At 38.9% G+C, this 22,124-nt stretch overlaps 1 protein-coding gene across 1 annotated transcript in view; it reads left to right on the plus strand.

Annotated features, from left to right (window-relative positions):
• The window catches only part of Gadl1 (glutamate decarboxylase like 1), a 222,900-nt gene extending 203,759 nt beyond the window's left edge, over nucleotides 1–19,141 (plus strand). The window contains exon 15 of the mRNA XM_042666508.1: nucleotides 18,968–19,141. Coding sequence (XP_042522442.1) covers nucleotides 18,968–19,141 — 174 coding nt within the window. The remainder of the gene's footprint in view (nucleotides 1–18,967) is intronic.
• The last annotated feature ends 2,983 nt before the right edge of the window (nucleotides 19,142–22,124 follow it).

A 22,124-nucleotide genomic window follows, 5' to 3' on the forward strand; every position in this document is an offset into this window, starting at 1 on the left:
TAATGGTTCATGGAAGACCCAAAGGTGCCAATGGAGATCTTGAGGCTCCTGGAAACTAGTTATTAATAAAAACACTCTTGGCATCCTTTGGAATCTTTTCTTTGGAAGGTTTATCTAATGTCTGTAATTGTGGGCCACTGAAAATAAATAGCACTCCTGAGTTATTGCAATCATCTTAGTGCTTTGACATGTTCCAACATGCACCTGTGGTGCAGATACCACCTCTGGTGAAATGCTATTTACTGAGGAGCTCTTTATTTAATGGGCCAAAAGGAATTTCTCTCAAAGTCTAAACTTTGTGTATTGGTCCACAACAATTACTCAGGAGCTATTAGCTCAGAGAGCTGCTGGGACACAACCAAGTATCAAGCTTTTTCTTTATAAAGTGTGTAAAATGTTTATTGTGTCCATTCTTCAGCTAAAGCTTTCAGTTCAGTTTGGTTTGCTTTTATGACTGTTTATTTCAGCCACCTTGAATATATGACTGACATTAGGCTTATTGGAATTGCTGTTGTTGCAATTTCTATGCTGTAAACACCTGCTGTGAAGCTCTGGGTGTTCTTCAGATTTTCTGGAATCCTAACTTTATCTTTTTTGTGTGGTCCTTCTTGTTTGGATTGGAAAGGGCATGAATGGAGCAGCCCTTTTAAAGAAGTATTTTTTTATTTTGTGTATATATGAATTTTCAGCTATACGCTGAAAGAAAATGATAGAAATGCAAGTAGAAAAAGGTATATCCAGTCAAAAATATAGCTTATTCCTTCCTGTTCTTCCAAGTTGAATTGATCTCTTAGATACATATGACTTCACGGGCCATACACCACTGATTCCATATAACTTAAGCTTGAGAGATTTATGCTAATTCATCTCACCTCTAAATAATGGTGGAGAGTTACCAAGAGTAGTGAGTGAGGGATATACTAAAGATTAAGACAAGAAGTAGACAGGCAAATAAAAGTACACACACACACACACACACACACACACACACACACACACAGAGGTAAATGGATTCTTGAAGTAACCAAAACAAAGAAACTCGTTCTTTCCTGGGTCCTAGTTAAGGGTTTTGAATACCTCATCAGGGGAAGTGGTGCTGTGGCTCAAGTGGTAGAGCACTAGCCTTGAGCTGAAGAGCTGAGGGACAGTGCCAGGGTCAAGCCCCACAATTGCCAAAAAAACAAACAAACAAAAAAAAACTTTGACTACCTCATCAGGAATTATGGTTAACAAAAAAATTGGCTAACAATTTGAAGGTTACTAGCTTTTTTTTCTTGCAAAGTGGACATTAACAATCTGAGACAATATTTCCAGTTGTTTCTCCTGCTATGTCAAAATTGCTTTTCTTGTCTAGAATTCTTCTCCACGTCCACCTTTGATTGCCTCTTCACAAGTCCTAGTTAAAGAATATTACTGTTGGGCTGGGAAGGTAGCTCAGTGGTAGAGCACTTGCCTTGCATGCCCAAGGCCCTGGGTTCGAGTCCTCAGCACCACATAAGAAAAAAGCCAGGGGTGGCGCTGTGGCTCAAGTGGTAGAGTGCTAGCCTTAAAAAGCTGAGGGACAGCGCCCAGGCCCAGAGTTCAAGCCCCACAACTGGACCCAAAAAAAAAAAAAAAGAATATTACTGTTTAGTATATTCCAAACTTACAAAGGGGAGACACAAATGGGTGACCTAGAAAATCACACACCCCTCAAGAGTGGTCTAATCAAACCAGCTGATCTGACTGGGGCCTTCCTCCCCGTAATATTCACCTTCAAGAACATTTGAGAAACACCAATTGCTCTTATACCTTCCTTTGATAAAAATATAAATAGCAAAAGAACAAGGTGGCTGCAAAATTCTGGAGCCAACTCTTGAATTTTGAGTATGTAGCCTTTACATAGCTTTAACTAATTAATTTGTTCATTTGTTTATTTTTGTGCTGGTTTTAAAGCTTGAACTCAGGGCCTAGGCACTATCCCTGAGGATTTTTACTCAAGTCTCACACTTTACCGCTTGAACCACAGCTCTACTTCTGGCTTTTTGCTGGCTAATTAGAGCTAAGAGTCTCATGGACTTCACAGACTGCTCTGGCTTTGAACCATGATCTCCAGATCTCAGTCTCCTTAGCAGCTAGGATTATAGGCATTAGCCACTAGTGCCCCAGTAGATAAAGCTTTTTTTTTTTTTTCCTTTGGAAGATTTATGTATTCTGACAACTAACATATCAGGTAGAAATCTCTAGAAGATAGTAGGAACTCATCCCTGGCCACAATAAATTTCAATGGTAGAGATTCCCTCCCCAAATACTACCAAGACCATCAGATTGTTTTGAAATTTTTTCTTTGTGATGGTAATGGGCATGAGCTTAGTGGGTCTCACTCTTGGTTATTCAAGGCTGCTACTCTGTCCCTTGAGCCACAGATCCACATTCAGCTTTTTGCAAGTTAATTGGAAGCACAGTCTTGCCAACTATTTTGCCAAGCCAGCTAAATCTCGATTCTCAGATCTCAGGTTCCTGAGTAGCTAGGATTACAGGTATGAACTAGTGTCTAGAATGTCTTACTTTTTTATATATATTTGTGTTGTAAAAATACTGTACAGGGGAGTTACAGTTACATCGGTAAGGTATTGAGTACATTTCTTATCGAACATTGTTACCTCCTCCTTTGTTTTTCTCCTACCATCCCTTCCCACCCACCTCCTCAAATTCTCTCTCCCCCTCCCACCCCAAGTTGTAAAGTTTGTTTTCAACATAGTGTCTTGTACATCTCATTGTTACAATAGGTCAACCTGTATCCTTATACATACATGTCTTACTTTTTTACAGAAAAATAGATTTAAGTGTCAGTATTGCAAAATAAGTTGGAGCATGTCTAGAAGTTTAATGTAGTAGTAGTGTACATGAGGTACAAGATTTAATTTCTAAAACTACTCACAACTCCTTTTTACAAATATTTAGATACAGTTTGCATGCTTAAGGGAGAAAGGATAATTACAAGTCATGTTTTTCCATATACTTCCAAATGTTTGTGTCTCAAAAGATTGCTATGAAATCATGTAATAAGACACCTGGTATGAATATAAATTGATTAAAAACAAATTCAATTTAAGAAATAAATAATATCATTTCTATTTGTGAGGACTTAACAGATGCTAGGCTTCTCTTTCCATGTATTTATATACATCATTTCTTCTTTCTATATAGTAATCCTGCAAGCAATTATGGGTAGTAATTTTTGTAGGGTATTGCTGGGAATTGAACACAGGATCTCATGAACGTGAGGCAAGTGTTCTGCAATGAAGCTACATTCCTAACATTTGAGTTTTTTGTTTGTTTGTTTATTTTGTCCATCGTGGGGCTTGAACACTGGGCCTGGACACTGTCCCTGAGTTCTTCAGCTCAAGGCAAGCACTCTACCACTTAAGCTACAGTGCCACTTCCAGTTTTCTGGTAGTTTTATTGGAGATAAGAGTCTCACAGACTTTCCTACCCAGGCTGGCTTTGAACTGCGATCCTCAAATCTCAGCCTCCTGAGCAGCTAGTATTACAGGCGTGAGCCATCAGCACCCAGCTACCTATGAGTTTTTAATAGAAGAGGAAGAGGTTTCTAAGAGGTATTACATATTTGCACAAAGTCGCATAGAATTTCAGGAACTGGGTCCTAAATCAGTCTAAATAGCCTATTGGTCTACATATGCACAATCTAAATCATGCAATCTGTCCTCAGAACTAGGCCATTTAGGAGACTAAAAATAATACTATTGATCATTACAAGAAACCAGATATGAGCTGTGTCTGGCCTACGTTGGGAAGTGGAGTTTAAGTCACTCTAGAGTGAACAGAGCTAGTTGGTTTATGCATCAGGCAAAGTAAGCATACAAAGAGGAACTGAGGAGTTAAATAAGAGCACAGAAATCATGCTTTACATGATTTCTACTTAAATCCTGGCTCTGTTCATGCATGCCTTTGAATTCTGGTTCCCACCTTTATTCCCAGTGCATCCATACCTAGATTCAGAATCAAATATCACACATATCTTATTTAAAGTAAGGTGATTTAATGGGGGAAGGAGTTACATAAATCTCAAAGTTTGGGGTTGGGGTTTTGTGCCAACTATGAAGTATGAACATTTCCAGATCATCTTTTGCAGTCAGTTAGATTTTACTATCATACATGAGAGAATCTTCCTCAAGTTAAAATGAGGGCAGATTATATTTGGAAGCCAGATGACTTTTGAAGAAAGTTGCTTTTTGAGTTGCTCCTAAAACATTGTGCTGAAAGAAAGGAGCAACCAACATCCTCACCTTTCCATAGCTCTCGTTGCCTACTCTGCTAGAGTTATTAAGACTGCTGGTTTTCTGTTTCAATACCAAACATTATTTTTGTTTTCATGTGGGTGCTGGAACTTGAACTCAGGATCTTACACTCTCACTTGGTTTATTCATCCAAGGCTAACATTCTTCCATTTGAGCCATACCTCCACTTCTAGCTTTCTGCTGATTACTTGGAGATAAGAGTCTCGTGGATTTACCTGCCCACAGCTGGTTTTGAAACTTGACCTTAAAAATCTCAGACTACTTTGGTGGGGGGGGGGGGGGGGGGAGGGGACGGGGAGGATTGGGTGGGGGGGCAGGGGAGGATGGGAAGGGATGGGAAGGGGAAACAAAGGAGGAATCTACAATGCTTGATAAGAAATGTACTCATTATCTTGCCTATGTAATTGGAACCCCTCTGCACAGTATTTTCACAATAAAAAATAAATAAAAAGTTAAAAAAAAATCTCAGACTACTGAGTAGTAAGAATTACTGGCATGAGCCAGTAGTGTACAGTTTCATCGCAAAACTTCAGAGAGAAGCCCAAAGAAGTATACTGTTCTCCATACTTTGTCCTTTGAAGATATGATATGACATATCATAATTTATTTTCCCCAATCAGACCAGAGAGCTAACAAATGACAGCCCTAGGCCAAATCTAGCTTATTGTTTGTTTATTATATTACACACAACCTAAGAGGTGGGAAAGGGTTTCCTGTGTTTGAAAAATCATCAAAAGCAAATTTCATTGACTCTAAGTTTTATTGGAACACAGCCATGCTTATGTGCTTTCCATGGGTGCCTTTATGCTTGAATAACAGAGCTGAGAATTTGCTACTGAGATTGTCTGGCTCCCAAAGCCTAAAATACAGACAGTCTTGCCCTTCATAGAAAAGAAGCATGCCAGGTGATAATGACTCCTACCTGTAATCTTAGCTACTCAGGAGACTAAGATCTAAGGATCTAGCTTCAAAGCCAGCCCAGGTACAAATATCCATGAGACTCTTGAATTTCCAATTAGCCAGAAAAGAGATGGAAGTAGAGTTCTGTCTCAAGTCTTAGAGAACCAGCCATGAGTGAAAGAAACACAAGTATGAAACCCTGTGTTTAAGACCTAGTACCAGCATGTGTGTGTGTGTGTGTGTGTGTGTGCGCGTGTGCGTGCGCGCACACACACACACACACACACACACACACAAACACACACAGATTTTTCCATTCTTGATCTAAGCACAATTCAGAAATGTTAGCCTGAATTATTCCATACCATTTTGCCTTTTTGAGATAATTGCTTAACTCTAAATTGCACTGAATGGCTTTAACTGAGCTCTGTTTAGAAGCTATCAAAGATGCATGAAATTCAGAAAAAATGCTCCAAGACTTCAAGTACCTTTTTAAATAGAGAAATACTGTGCACCATAATTTCCTGTATTTGATATGATCAGGGTAATCTTTGAAAAAATTAATTATGATACAATTTGTGTAGTTTACTCTTCAGTTTACTTGTGTGCCTGTTCAACTCATGTGTGCCCCAAAAGTTTGCAAATCATTATAAATTTTATCTTCCATCCCTTAGATAACCTTTACTACCTTAAAGAGAAAGGAATATAATAAAACCCAAAAGATAGCACTAAAATCTAGACTTTGAGGAACATATATTTATTCAGAGCTTAGAGCAGAAATCAGATAAGCACAAGTATCTTTGGATGTATTAGAAGTTTGGAAGTTTTGCTATCTTGACTTATGGGAAAAACCTGGGAGCTGATCTGAGCTTTTGTGCTCAAGGCTGGTGCTTTAACCTTACTTGAGCCATACCTGTACTTCTGGCTTTTTGGTGGTTAATTGGAAATAAATGTCTCATGAACTTTCCTGCCTGGGTTGCTCCAGGATTCTCAGCTCTCAGCCTCTTGAGTAACTAGGATTAGTGACATGAGGCACCAAGTACCCACCTAGAAGCTTTTTTCAGCCTTTGTTCCTTATATTTGCTGCAAAAGGATCACTTACTTTAATACAGGCAATTTCTTCCCACTCAATTTCACTCAAGAGCATCAGTCTTCCAGAGGCTCACACTTATAATCCTATCCAGTTGGGAGGGTGCACTTGGTAGGATCATAATTCCAGCCCAGCATGGGTAGAAAAATCAATGGAAAAAAACAGGGCATGGTGGTATATGTCTGTCATTGCAGTACTGTGGAACCTAAAATAGGAACATCAAGTTCCAGGCATATGCCTGAGCAGGAAGCAAGACACTATCTCAGAAACAACACGCATATGCAGGTAGTGGCTCATGCCTATATTCCTGTCTATGTAGAATGCTGAGACCCAGAGAATCACAGTTCAAGTCAAGCCATACAGAAAAGTCTGTGAGACTCTATCTCTAAAGTAATTTTTGGTTAAATTTATAAATCAAAATTAGGTTTTATTTTTGTCTTTATTTCATTTTTCTAGTTAATTTTTATATTTCACAAGAATATTAATCTGTGATATACTGAAAACAATAAAACTGGTACTTCCCTATTAATAATTTGAGACATACTTTGCATATTGAAAATATATATGACATATATGACAAGATGTAAATTCTTGTTATACATATAATAATACATATATTCCTGATAGTTATATATATATCATCTATGTCTACATCTATATATCCTTTTTCATAATGAGTATATAATACACTTTTCCCAAGGAATATCATTGTGCATACATTACCATTTTATTTTAATCAAGAGCTGTGATTTTTGCCAGATCCGTGGCTTATCAAATGACTATACTTAGCCAGAGAGAGTCATTTTATTTTATTTTCCCTTGAGTTTAAGCAACTTTTAAATAGAAAATGCTATCATGTACAGCAATAGCATCACAACAACATTTCATTGAAATGACTAAATCATTTCAGGACCATAATTTAAGTGGAGGAAAACAGAAGTCCTACAGAAATGTGTAGATGGAGTTGCTGTGCAACCAAATAGAAATGTCAGGATCTTCTTCCACTTAAGATGCAAGAACCAGTGCACTGAGGCACAAGGAAAGAATTTGATTTACAATTTGAAGGCAAAGCAGCAGTAAAATAATTGAAAGCTGGAAAAGCAATCTCACTGTTGCCAAATTGCTTTCCAGCACGCATGCTCTATTGTAGGATGGAATTCGGATACTTACACTGAGTTTGTGCATAGTCCCATCCCCTGTGAATATCCCATCTGAGCAGATTAGGACTATTTCTCTGCTGTAATCAGCACAAATAGAACATCCAAATTGCCCAGCATTGGATTACACCTACAGCCTTACTAACAGAAAATGTTTTGTTTTGTTGATTTTTTTGTAAGTGCAGAGGTGTTAAACTGGTGACTGACAAGACTATTCTTGGTCCCTACATGGTTAAACCGTGTTTCTCTTTCAAATAAGATTTGAGTTGATGGGAAAAAGACATATGAAAAAATATTACAAACTATAATGGACTAGGAGAATATTTGTTTTCAGTAATTAGTTACTACAGTTACAAGGATAATTTTTTGTGATGGAGATATGATGAGTTATCAGTCTTGGGTTACTTTCTTTCCCATGAAGTATTTTAAGCAAATAACAGCCATTATGCCTGAAGTAATGTTATTTGCAAATTAATCTTATGGACACATTGATAAAACACTTGCACTGTCAAACCCTTGCTTAGCTAGTTCTTTGAATCATAGAAATACTTTGTGCATTTCTGTATAAGCTCAGAAAGTTGGAGATGAAATGTGGTCTGTGTGTGTGTGTGTGTGTGTGTGTGTGTGTGTGTGTGTGTGTGTGTTCCATTTCTGGGGCTTGAACTCAGGGCCCTAGCATCTTTGCTTGGCTTTTTTCTGCTCCAATCTAACATTCTACCACTTGAGCCACACGTCCACTTTCTTGTGTGTCATGTTTTGCCAGTGGAAGCCCATTTTTTTACCTCACCCCAAGGGTAAGAATCTAAACATTCAAAATATCTTTATATTCAAGCATCTGAAGCACCTTTAGAAAATACATTAGAAAATACTTCTGATTGGCTTACAAGAAACAGAAACCAGATAGATTCAATTGGATTATTGCTTCATTTGAGCCTTGGATACACTAGAAGCTGGAATCAAGAGTATGATGCTTTCTAAAGATAAAGGGAGAAACATAAAAATAGTGGAAAGGGAGAGAGTTCCGGGAAGATGGCGGAGGAGAAGCTGGAATCTGAACAAGCTCTTGCATAGAAAACAGTTTCAGAGTTCCAGTGAACAGTCCCAAGCCAGAGAATCACACCAAGTGTGCCATCACAGGACAGAGAGCTAGTCAAGAGAGGGGAAGCCAAGCAGACACATCTGAGCAGCTGCCGCTGCGGCGGCAGGGTCGCAGCGGCGACCACCGCCGCGGAGGCATACCTGAGACGCAGTCCGGGACGAAGGAGCCAGATGCAGCAGACGAGCGGATTCTACTCAACACCAGCAAGAACCGACAAGGAGCGGACAACTTCATCCTGCACTTTGCAGACCAGAGACGACCCGGGATCCAAGACTCGGCGTGAGTAGAAGCCCCACTTCCTCACTCCTTCTCTGGGAGCAGAGGAGGGAAGGCCACCCCTCCCCCCCCAGCACCGGTGATCTCCATCTTGGATATCCACAAAGCTCGGAGGAGCGGCTAGCTCCAGCTCAGGCCTTGGAATAAAACTAGTCATTTAGCAGGTCACAAGAACTTAACGGCGAAGTGACCTCACAGACTCAGTTCCATCCAGGGAAAAGTCACCCAGCTCAGGTGCCAGCCATTGGAGTGGCTCTCCTCACCGGGTAACCAGAGCCAGAGGCTGCCCCGCCCTCTAGCAGCCACCACAATCAATTGAAAAACAGAAACCCTGAGAATGGCTCCAGGCTGGGTGCTGTGAGTTTTTTTTCACAAAATAGCCCCAGGGAAAAGCTACTGTTCCTTGAAAGGCCTCAACTCTACCCAGAACCTAGCCTCATCACTGCATCCCCCTCTTTTGTGATTCTCAAAGCAGATCACCCTCCCAGTAAACTAACCTGGGAGGGGGATCTCAAAATCTTGGGTAAAACAGAGCATTTTTCTGCCTGTTCCAACAAACTGACTTAAGAAACCAATCAAGCCACAGGACCTCAAGCTGACCAGAGACTCCAACCAGACTCTGATTACAGACAAAAGGGAGATACAGGACTCTTCCCACCCCTCCCAAAAAAAAAAAAAAAAATCAAAGAACTTTTTTTTTCTTCTTCTTTTCTTTTTTTTCTTTTTCTTGTTTTGTTTTTTTTCATTTTTTGTTACCTTATATATATATAAAATTTTTTTTGCTTTTCTAAAACTTTTATTAATCTTTAATTTTTGCCTCTTCTGAAAAAATAATTGTTTTCCATTAACTTTTTTTTTTTTTCTCCTCTTATAATTTTTATTTTAGGAATACGTGAATGTGTGTTTTCTTTTCTTTTCTTGTCTTCTTTCTCTTTTTCTTTCATTCTTAATTATCTTTTTGTTTTTTTTTTCTAGCTCTACTGAACTTCTGATCTTTTCTTCTCACTTTCCTATCCTTTCCATCTTTTCCTCTTTGTTCATCTTTATGTGACTTAACTCTTGTCCTGCACATCCTCAGATAAACCCGTAGTTAACCAGTAGACCCTATCCCCCATTGTGTACACACTTAATCCACAAACTTATTACTCAATTCAAAACCTCTGAGACTTAAATTCATTAATAGCAGTACTACCTCTTTATACCTATATAATATTTTAAGCATTTTTTTAAAGTTTTTCTCATCTCCTCTATGTCCCTCCCTTTCTCTCAACATATTCATATTCCTCTGTAAATAGATGGTCTTTTAATCTCTAAAATAACATTAATTTTTACGTTTCTATTTTATTTTCTGGTCTCTTTTCATTCCCCTTTCCCTTTCTTCTTTTTCTCTCTCTCTCTACTTACATCCTACCCAACCTATTTCCTGCATTGTGATTAGGACATAGTTAACTCCCCCTGTGCCTCCCCACACCAATCTATTCCTATTTTTTACCCACATCTCTCCCTAACCCTAATAATTTCTGGTTTTCCAAATTCTTCTCTGCAGTTCGAAGTCCTTTAACATATAGTTGTTTGATGTCGAATAGATGTATCTGTTGAACTAGATTGTATCTGTAGACTATTGACTGTACAAATGCAAACTTTGGTTGATGGTTGCCTTAAGATAGTGTTCTAGCACAAAACTGGTGCTATCTTCATCTCAAATGGGCAGAGTAAGCCGGAAAAACACAAGAAAAATGGCAAATTCGGGTATCTCAATTCCCAATCCTGATAATCAGGGGTTAGAACAGATAATGAATAATCCAGAGGAGAGTTCCCAAACAGCTCTACAAACACTGCTGGCAAACATGATAAATGAAAAGTTTGACAACGTACAAAGGACTCTGTATGAGCGTGATAGGGAGAGAGAGGAGGCATCCCAGAAGTTTATACAGGAATATCATAAGCGTGAGGAAGCTACTCAAAAACTGATACAGGATTTGCGTGAACAACTTGAGAATACTCAAAGAGAAAGAGAGGAATGGCGTGAGCAGGCTGAGAACACTCAAAGAGATCTGCAGGAATCCCACGAACGGGAGGAAGCTAATCAAAGAGTAATACAGGAATTGAGAGACCAGGTAGAGAACACACAAAAATCACTAAAGGCATTCATGGAATCCATTAACAAAGAGCTGAAGGAAGTCAGGGAGACCACAAAGGGAATGCGGAATGGAACCCAACAGAAGGAATGGGAGCCCAAAGAAACCATAACCAATCAACTAAGTGATTTGAGGACAAACACTGAACACCAAATTAAGGAAGTAAAGAAATTCATACAAGACCTAAAACAGAGCTTCAACAAAGAACTTGAAGCCATCAAAGCTGACCAATTAGAAGGAAAAGAGATAAAAAACAAAGTAGAGAGTCTTGACAGCAGGTTAGACCATGCAGAAGATCGAATCTCAGGGATTGAAGACAGCCTAGATATTATAGAGAAAGAACATACAACCATCCAAGACAAGTCCAAGAAATATGATAGATCTATCCAACACCTGGAAGACACCATCAGAAGGCCTAATCTAAGGATAATGGGTGTAGAGGAGCACCTAGAAACAGAAGTTAATGGTCTAGGAAATCTGTTTAACAGGATCCTAGCAGAGAACTTCCCAAACATGCAAAAAGATAGGCCTGTCCAGATACAAGAAGCCTTTAGAACCCCAAATAGACCAGACCAGAATAGGACATCCCACCGTCACATTATAATCCACACAGGATCAACTCAGAACAAGGAAAAGATCCTTAAAGCTGTCAGAGAGAAAAGGGTAATCACTTATAAAGGGAAACCAATTAGAATCACCTCAGATTTCTCAGCAGAGACAATCAAAGCAAGAAGAGCCTGGAATGATGTATGCCATGCCCTAAAAACAAACAACTATCAACCAAGAATACTGTACCCAGCTAAACTCTCCTTCATAACTGAAGGCCAAATAAAAACCTTCCATAGCAAAGAAAAATTGAAACAATACATCTCCACCAAACCAGCCCTACAAAAGATTCTTAAAGATGTCCTACACATAGAAAACCAACAAGACCGCAATAAAGGCCAAGAAACTGCACCCAAACTGAGAATCCAAGAACCATAGGAAGAACCCAGTTTTAGCAGCCCCCAAGAAGGTAGATAACATGGCAGGAACTCCCAAATACCTCTCAGTCCTATCTCTTAATGTTAACGGACTGAACTCTCCAATTAAGCGACATAGACTGTCTAGTTAGATTAAAAAACAAGACCCTTCTATCTGCTGCCTGCAGGAGTCACATCTTGCCTGTAAAAACAAACACATTTTCAATGTTAAAGGCTGGAACAAAATCTACCAAGCAAACGGACCCCATAAACAGGCGGGAGTTGCAATCCTAATATCAGATAAAATAGACTTCAAATTAAAATTCGTGAAAAGAGATAAAGAAGGTCGCTACATACTAATTAAAGGATCTCTCCTTCAGGAGGATATTACAATACTAAATATCTATTCGCCAAACAATGGAGCACCCAAATTTATCAAAGAAACACTACTTTCCCTCAAATCCCATATAGATCCAAAGACATTAATTGTTGGGGATTTTAACATACCACTCTCCCCACTAGATAGATCAACTCGGCAAAAACTCAACAGAGAAACCGCAGACCTAAACAGCTGCATAGATCAACTAGACTTAACAGACATTTACCGAACATTTCACCCAGCAGCATCAGAATACACGTTTTTCTCAGCAGCACATGGAACGTTTTCTAAAATAGACCACATTTTAGGCCACAAAGCAAACTTGTCTAAATTCAGAAACATTGAAGTTATACCTTGCATTCTCTCTGACCACAAGGGAATAAAGTTAGAACTCAACACCAAAAGCCACCAAAGAAAGTCCGGTATCACATGGAGGCTGAACAACACACTGCTGAATCATGAGTGGGTCATGGAAGAGATTAGAAAGGAAATTCAAATGTTCATGCTATTCAACAAAAATGAACACACAAAATACCAGCTCCTCTGGGACACAGCAAAGGCAGTACTCAGAGGCAAGTTTATAGCTCTGAGCTCCTACATCAACAAATTGGAGAGATCTGAAACTAACAATTTAATGACACATCTAAACCTCCTTGAAAAAGAGCAGCAACATAAACCCCAATCCAGTAGACGGAAAGAAATAATCAAAATTAAATCAGAATTAAATGAATTAGAATCCAAAAAAACTATAGAAAGAATCAACAAAACAAAGAGTTGGTTCTTCGAAAAACTTAACAAAATTGACAGACCCTTAGCAAATCTTATCAGAAAAAGAAGAGAACACACCCAAATTAATAAACTCAGAGATGAGAATGGAAACATCACCACGGAAACAACCAAGATTCAGAACATTATAAGGGAATACTTCTCAAAACTTTATGCTAATAAGTTTGAGAACTTGACAGAAATGGACCTCTTCCTAGCAAATATTGACATGCCAAAACTAAACCAAGATGAGGCAAACTATCTTAACAGGCCCATATCAAGCATTGAAATAGAAACAGCAATAAGAGACCTCCCAGCTAAGAAAAGTCCAGGACCAGATGGTTTCACAGCGGAATTTTACAAGGCCTTCAAAGCAGAGCTCACAGCAATTCTCCTCCAACTCTTCAATGAAATTGAAAGAGAAAGCTCACTACCGAACACATTCTATGAAGCCATCATAACCCTCATCCCAAAACCAGGCAGGGACTCATCAAAGAAAGAGAACTATAGACCCATTTCTTTGATGAACATTGATGCAAAACTTCTCAACAAAATTTTGGCCAACCGACTTCAACAATTCATCCAAAAAATCATACACCACGATCAAACAGGATTCATTTCAGGGATGCAAAGCTGGTTCAATATACGCAAATCAATTAATATTATTCATCACATCAACAGGAGCAAGAATAAGAACCACATGGTTATCTCAATAGACGCAGAAAAAGCATTCGACAAGATCCAACACCCCTTTATGATGAAGGTTTTGGAAAAATTAGGAATCCATGGAACATTCCTCAATACAATAAAGTCTGTATATGCCAAACCTACAGCCAGCATTATACTCAATGGTGAAAAACTAAAGCCATTTCCTCTTAACTCAGGAACAAGACAAGGATGCCCACTCTCTCCACTCCTCTTCAATCTAGTATTAGAATGCCTAGCTACAGCAATAAGACAAGATGCAGACATAAAGGGGATCCAAATAGGGAAAGAAGAAATAAAACTCTCCCTATTTGCAGATGACATGATCTTGTATTTAAAGAATCCCATGGAATCCACTCCCAAATTACTCAAGCTGATTCAAAACTTTGGCAAAGTAGCAGGTTATAAAATTAACCCCCAAAAATCAATGGCTTTTCTGTATGCCAACAATGAGAAAACTGTGGCTGAAATTAGGAAAGCAACTCCATTTGTAATAGCCCCACAAAAAATAAAATACCTAGGAATTAACTTAACTAAAGAAGTGAAGGACCTCTATGATGAAAACTTTAAAATCTTGAAAAAGGAAATCAACACAGAACTTAAAAAATGGCAAAACCTCCCATGCTCCTGGATTGGAAAGATTAACATCGTGAAAATGGCAATACTTCCCAAGGCTATCTACAAATTCAACGCAATACCTATCAAAATTCCACCCTCATTCTTCAAGGAAATAGAAGAGGCAATCCAAAAATTCATATGGAACAATAAAAGACCTCGAATAGCAAAAACGCTCCTCAATGGAAAGAACACTGCTGGAGGAATATCAATACCAAATTTCAAACTCTACTATAAAGCCATAGTAATCAAAACAGCTTGGTATTGGCATAAGAACAGACCTCAGGACCAATGGAATAGAATTGAAAACCCAGAAATGAACCTACAGACCTATAGCCATCTAATCTTCGATAAGGGAGCTAAAACAATAGAATGGAAGACAGACAGCCTCTTCAGTAAATGGTGCTGGCAAAATTGGTTAACTACATGTAGAAAACTAAAGCTAGATCCTTATATATCACCCTGCACCAGAATCAACTCCAAATGGATCAAAGACCTTGAAGTCAAAGCAGACACTCTGAAAACATTACAGGATGGAATAGGAGAAACCCTGGGTCTCCTTGGCTCAGGCCGAAATTTTCTGAATAGAGACCCGGAAACACAACAAATCAAAGAAAGGCTGGACAAATGGGATTGTATAAGGTTGCAGAGCTTCTGCAGGGCAAATGACATAGCTAGCAAGATCAATAGAAAGCCCACGGACTGGGAGAAGATCTTTACTAGCCATACAACGGACAAGGGTCTCATATCTAAAATATTCTTGGAACTCAAAAAATTAAACCACCCAACAACAAATCCTCAAAGAAACAACTGCCCAATAAGTAAGTGGGCGAAAGACTTAAAGAGAAGCTTCTCTGAAGAAGAAAGAAGGATGGCCAATAGACACATGAAGAAATGTTCAACATCCCTAGCCATAAAAGAAATGCAAATCAAAACAACATTGAGATATCACCTCACTCCAGTTAGAACAGCAAAAATCAAGCACTCTAACAACAACAGATGCTGGAGGGGATGTGGACAGAAAGGAACCTTACTTCATTGTTGGTGGGAATGTAAACTTGTTCAACCACTTTGGAAAGCAGTATGGAGGTTCCTCAAAAGACTCCACATAGAGCTCCCCAATGACCCAGCAATCCCACTTTTGGGCATTTACCCAAATGATCACAAACAAGGCCACACTAAAGCTACCAGCACAACTATGTTTATTGCAGCATTATTTACCATAGCTAAGATATGGAACCAACCCAGATGCCCCTCAGTAGATGAATGGATCAAGAAGATGTGGTATATATACACAATGGAATTCTATGCCTCCATCAGAAAGAATGACATTTCCCCATTTGTTAGGAAATGGAAAGGCTTGGAAAAAATTATATTAAGTGAAGTAAGCCAGGCCCAAAGAAACATAGGTCCCATGGTTTCCCTTATTTGCAATATCTAGTATAGGTATGAGTCAAGCGGAAAAAGTCAGATAATGTGATGTTAGGAAAACGAAACCTCAAATATGTATTTTAATGTTTTTGTTTCTTTCATGCATGTGTTTCTAACGCATTTATAAGATTATTTCTTTGTTGCTTTGTATGTCCCTCCCCCACAGTGTAACCCCCGCTTTCACTATATTTGATGTCAGTATAACATGTGGAGGAGATGGGGACAAACAAGTCGTTTAAGGATTCAGGTGGACCTGTTGCAACAATGAGAAGTACAAAATGTCATGTCAAAAACCAGCTTTACAATGTCGGTGGGGGGGGGGGGGGTATGATTGGGTGGGAGGGAGGGGGGAGGCTGGGAAGGGAGGTGAAGGGTAAACAAAGGAGGAGGCTGCAATGCTTGGTAAGAAATGTATGCATTATCCTGCCCATGTAATTGTAACCCCTCTGTACAGTATGTTCTCAAATAAAATAAAATAAAATTAAAAAAAAAATAGTGGAAAGGAAACAAGATTATTTATATTAGGTGGAACATATTTTTGTTGGTGTTTATTTGTTTTTGTTTTTCTGTATTAGTTCTGGGGCTTAAAATCATAGCCTAGGCGCTGTTTCTTAGCTTTGTTCCTCAAAGCTAGTGCTGTACTGCTTGAGCCATACCTCCATTCCTGTTTGTTTGTTTGTTTGTTTTGGTAATAATTGAAGATAAGAGATTCACAGACTTCCCTGCTCAGGTTGGCTTTAACCCTCAGATTCCAGCCTCAAGTAGTTAGGTTTCCAAGCAACAGATACTGGCACCTGGTTTTTGTCATAAAGTTTTGCAAAAAGAGTGAAACTATTGTTATATAACTCTATTTTCCCAATTTCTAGAAAGCTGAAAATAAAATGCGTGACATATTTGCAGAAATTTGTAGAAGCTGATGGTGGACATTAACTCATTCATTTGACCTCTAACATTGTCTTACATTTTATTGCTTTCTTTGACACTGTATATTTTCTCTTTTGTGTCTTGTATATTGTAAGAAACCTCCAATCTTTTGCTAATGTTGCAAGATGATTTCACTTAATAGGTGTTTGTTTTTGCTGTAGTCTATGTTTTGTAAGACTTAGGTTCTAGACCTTATACGGCTGGGAGAAAATGTGTTTAATTTAAACTATCATTGAACATTCCTTGAGAAGGATCTGTGGCTAAGTATATCTCTAGAGGTTTCATACACCCAATTTTCACACCTTGTTTGAAACAGATAAATATTGTATTGAGTGTTAGACAAATAGATGGGTCTGCCTTCAGGTAGGGCATCTGACAAAACATGGGCATATTAAAACTACAGTATCTGATGATTATGCTATATGAGAGAGGCTCAGTGGAATTGATATTTCTGCTCCTCACCTCAGGCATTTAAAATTGCATTTTGTTTTGTGGTATTTATGTTTTGTTTTGTTTTTTTGGGTCCGGTCATGGGGCCTGAACTCTGGGCCTGGGCGCTGTCCCTCAGCTCTTCAGCTCAAGGCTAGCGCTCTACCACTTGAGCCACAGCTCTACTTCCGGCTTTTTTCTTTTTTGCTTATGTGGTACTGAGGAATCAAACCCAGGGCCTCTGGCATGCAAGGCATGTGCTCTACCACTGAGCCACCTTCCTAGCCCCTGTTTTGTGGTATTTATGTATTTCTTCTTTCCTTCTGTATGAGTCAGTCTTACCTTTCACAGAAAACAATGATAGAAATACACATCCCAACAGGTGGACCCATTGCAACAATGAGATGTACAAGATGTAATGTCGAAAAATGAACTTTACAACTTTGGTGGTGGTGGGGGAGTGGCAGGTGACGGGGGGTGAGATGGGAGGGCAGGGATGGGAAGGGGAAACAAAGGAGGAGGCAACAATGCTTGATAAGAAATGAACTCATTACCTTGCTCATGTAATTGTAACCCCTCTGTATGGTATTTTCACAATAAAAAAACTTATATTAAAAAAAGAAATACACATCCCACATGGAGGCCATATCTAACAATTTTTCAGTTTTATTTAATTTTACTTAATGTTGGAGTGGCAAGACCTTTTTATGTTTTCAAGCTGGTAAGAATGAATTTTTAGTTTTTTTTTTTTTTCATATAGTTAAAACATATCTAGGATTGTAACAGTGGGTATTTTGGAGACAAGAATGCCTAAGGACACAAAATTTGATTTTTTTTCAACCAGTCCTGGGACTTGAACTCAGGGCCTATGCACTGTCCCTGAGCTTCTTTTGCTCAAGTCTAGCACTCTACCACTTGAGCCATAGCATACTTCTGGCTTTTTCTGTTTATGTGGTACTGAGGAATTGAACCCAGGGCCTCATGCATGCTAGGCAAGCACTCTGTCACTAAGCCACATTCCCAGTCCCACATAATTTGATTTTTGTGTGTGTGTTTGTATGCTGGTATTGGGCTTGAGCTCAGAGCTTGGGCACTGTTCCTTAGCATTTTGCTCAAGGCTAGCAGTCTACCACTTGAGCCACAGCTCCACTTTCAGCTTTTTGCAGGTTAATTGGAGATAAGAGTCTTACAAACTTTCTTTTTGAACCACAATCCTCATATCTCAGCCTCTTGAGTAGCTACCGATGCCCAGTCATAATTTGATTTGTGTAAGGCAGTATTGTATCATAATTTACATTTCATGCTGGGCACCGGTGGCTCACGTCTGTAATCCTAGCTACTCGGGAAGCTGAAATCTGAGGATTACTGTTCAAAGCCAGCCTGGGCAAGGAAAGTCCTTGAGACTCTTATCTCCAATTATCCACCAGAAAACTGGAAGTGGCGCTGTGGCTCAAGTGGTAGGGCACTAGCCTTGAGCTGAAGAGCTGAGAGACAGTGCCTAGACCCAGAGTTCAAGCCCCATGATGACAAAAAACAATTACATTTCAGAGGATCTGCTGTTAGTAAGACTTCCTAGGACCTAGGTATAATTATTTAGTGTCCACATACGTTTGAGTCCTCATTTATAAATGGCTTTGCTGCTGGTATCTTCAGAGATTTAATGAACTGATAAGTCTAAAATTCTTGAATCAGTAATCACAAGCCATGTTTTCAATAAAGCGTTACAGCATTGCCTAATCTATATCTGTGAATGGCTTGTACAGCTCCTTTCACCTCTCCCTTCTCCTCCCTTGCAGGTGGCCCCCGCCATTAAAGAGAGGATGATGAAGAAGGGAAGCCTCATGCTGGGCTACCAGCCCCACAAAGGAAAGGTCAACTTCTTCCGCCAGGTGCTGATCAACCCTCAAGTGAGCCGGGAAGACATGGACTTCCTCCTGGATGAGATAGACCTTCTAGGAAGAGATATGTAGCCATGGCTTCTGTTCCCCAGAAGTATGGACCCTGTTCTGGGGAGGGTGACAGTCCAAGGCATCTGGAGATAGTAGATACATAGTAGAGACAGTTCTTCTGATGACTAATAGGAAATTCCAAGTTCCCACACAGAAAACACAAACGTTAAGAAAATATCCTGTTCAGAGCTCTTTTGATGCATGGGCACTATTGTTGCTAGAAAAGAGAAAAAAAGTGTGTGTGTGTGTGTGTGTGTGTGTGTGTGTGTGTGTGTGTGTATGTGTGTGTGTACACATATATATGTAGGGTTTTTTTCCTCAGTTGGTCTGGGGTCAGCCTTCAGGAAAGTATAGTAAGAACCATGCAGATCCTGGATTATAAATCTGCACCACTCTTTAAAGAACCAATAAATGAAAAGTTTAAAGCAGCACCAGATTACTTGTTAAAAATCCAGACCAACTGAATTAAAAACTCTGGGGGAAGGCCCAGTATTCTATATTTTAACAAACCCTCCAAGTGATTCTGATACACAGCAAAATCTGAGAATTTCTGGTTTAAGAAAAACCTTGCCTTGATTAAATAACTAATCTGACATTTTCCCACCAAAAGGAGATCTAGTATTTTAGTAGACCCCAAGACACTGAAAAATACAACTGTGGCATTTATAGTACAAATTTTTTAAGGTCATCAGTGGCATATCAAAATTATTTTTTAAAAGAGGTATTTACTTTATAAAGGCTAAATATGTATTTTCTAAAGTTAAAAATAATCATTATCTATTGCAATTTATCTAGTTAGAGAAGAGGATAAAAAATCAAACATTGCAATGTGACCTTCTTGATTAATGAGCAGTAGTTCTGATTCATTTCCTAAAATGACTTGCGTCAATAGCTTGAAGCAGACATTTTATATGGGGGATGGGGTAAGGAATTGGCCTTCTTTCAGCTTTAGGAGCTCTTTTCTCATTTTGTTGTCTACTCTCCTGGGAATAACTAGAAGGAAGTCCAGGGTTGCACAACATTCCCTTTCCCAATCTGAAAAGTCAATGTAGACTTATAAGTAATTGTTACTGGATGTAGAATCTAGGAATTAGAGACCTCTCTGGGGCAACACTTCCTCCATTTCTATTGGAAGTAGTTGATTGTAACTTCATCCCTCATCCTGGTCTAGATTTTATTTGACAGAATACAGAGATTTGGGTGTACCATTAATGTTCTGAATTAGAAAGTAAAAGAGAGTGGTCTAGGAAGGTGGCTCAGTGGTAGAGTGCTTGCCTTGCATGCATGAGGCCCGGGGTTCAATTCCTCAGTACCACATAAGCAGAAAAAGTCAGAAGTGGCACTGTGGCTCAAGTGGTAAAGCACTAGCCTTGAGCTGAAGAGCTGAGGAACAGTGCCCAGGCCCAGAGTCCAGGCCTCATAGCTGACAAAAAAAAAAAAGGTTGAAGAGTGTTCCACTCTTAGACTTAACATAAAACACCTTTTCCTACTGCATCATTGACTCTTGCCATGTAAAATTTGAGAGATAGATGTGTACTGTTTTGCTTTTATGGAAAGTTTTTGTTTTAGTGTACATGGTTTCAAAATCTGAATTATTTCAAATTCTCTGATGGTAGCCATTTGTAGGTATAGATTTCTGTGTTTTACATGTCTTGCTGCTTTTAAAGAATGTCTACATAAAATGCTTTCTGAAATTGATCCTTGCACTAGTTTGGATTTCTTGAAATAAAAAGCATTATCAGAGCAGTTCCCATTGCTGACCTTCCTTTTCCCTTCCTCTTCATCAAAAACATTTTAGAAGTGGACTGTATTTCATGTACATTTTACTTTGACAATGGAGGAAGTTGGAAGTGATCTGCTTTTCAGCTAAAACCTTGAATAAAATAGCAAAAACAAACTATGGGTTGATCTTTGATATGGTCTTTGTTTCTAGTAAGCTATTCATGGGAAACTCAATAGATAGCCATAGCTCAGCTCCTGCTGTGACTTTTTATGAGAAACAACAATTTTCCTCAATCAATGGGAAATAAAATTGGTATCAGATATACTGAAAATTACACTTTTTACTGAAAAATTCAGATGTACTACATTCAGGCACTTATGGGTCACAAAAATGATCATTTGATTGAAAGGAAATCATAATGAACATATTTACAGTTGATCTTCTGTATTCTAGGCAATTATATAGGTGCTAGAGATATGCAGTGGACAAAATAGACAATATTCTGGCTCTCCTAAAGCTTTCATTCTAGAGGAGACAGACAATTATCACATAATATGTAACAAGAGGTGGTAAAATGGAGGCTATTTTGCTAAGAATTAAGTGCTGTTAAATAAACTGTTAAGAATGTTAATTGGTCTTTATTACAAATCACCCTTTCAATGTTTGCTTTTCCTTCAGTAAGCTAACTTGTTGAGGGCTTCCACATGACTCTTTAGTTGACAGTTTTCAGCCTCTTTTCTTGTGTTTAGTTGCCTTAAGACAGAGAACTGTCAACCAGGCAGTTTCTCTTTTGGAGGTGACATGCCAGACTGTTTTATGGCAAGATAGCTGCTTCGAGTACTCCATAGATACCTTAAAAATTAAAAAACAAAAACAAAAACAAAACCTACAATCCATCTTCAGGGAACACTACACTGAAGCTATGAATCTTGCTCCAAAAAGCCATGTTCAAGCTGTGACTGCTTCAGACAACTTGTAACAGCTTTAGTCATTACAAGCCTCAGTGCACTCTAAAGACTGCAGCTATTCTCACAGGCCAAATAGGTAACACGTCCCTTAATGACTCAACAGAAAGTTTGTGATTGGTGGAATTAGAACCTCTGCTGTTTCTGGTTGAAACTCAATCTATGTTTGCATTCTACACCACCACCTTCCTATATAGTCATGCTGTTTTTCTCACTTTTGTATGTGTTCAAAATGATGATGGATTTGTAGGGAACATGAACAGCCAAGACATCAAAAATCAGAAAGCTGTGAAGAGTCAAAAATGTGGGTCAGTAT

This window comes from Dipodomys spectabilis, unplaced genomic scaffold, assembly GCF_019054845.1.
Source record: "Dipodomys spectabilis isolate Male_0828 unplaced genomic scaffold, ASM1905484v1 ptg000365l, whole genome shotgun sequence".
NCBI classification, from domain to species: domain Eukaryota; kingdom Metazoa; phylum Chordata; class Mammalia; order Rodentia; family Heteromyidae; genus Dipodomys; species Dipodomys spectabilis.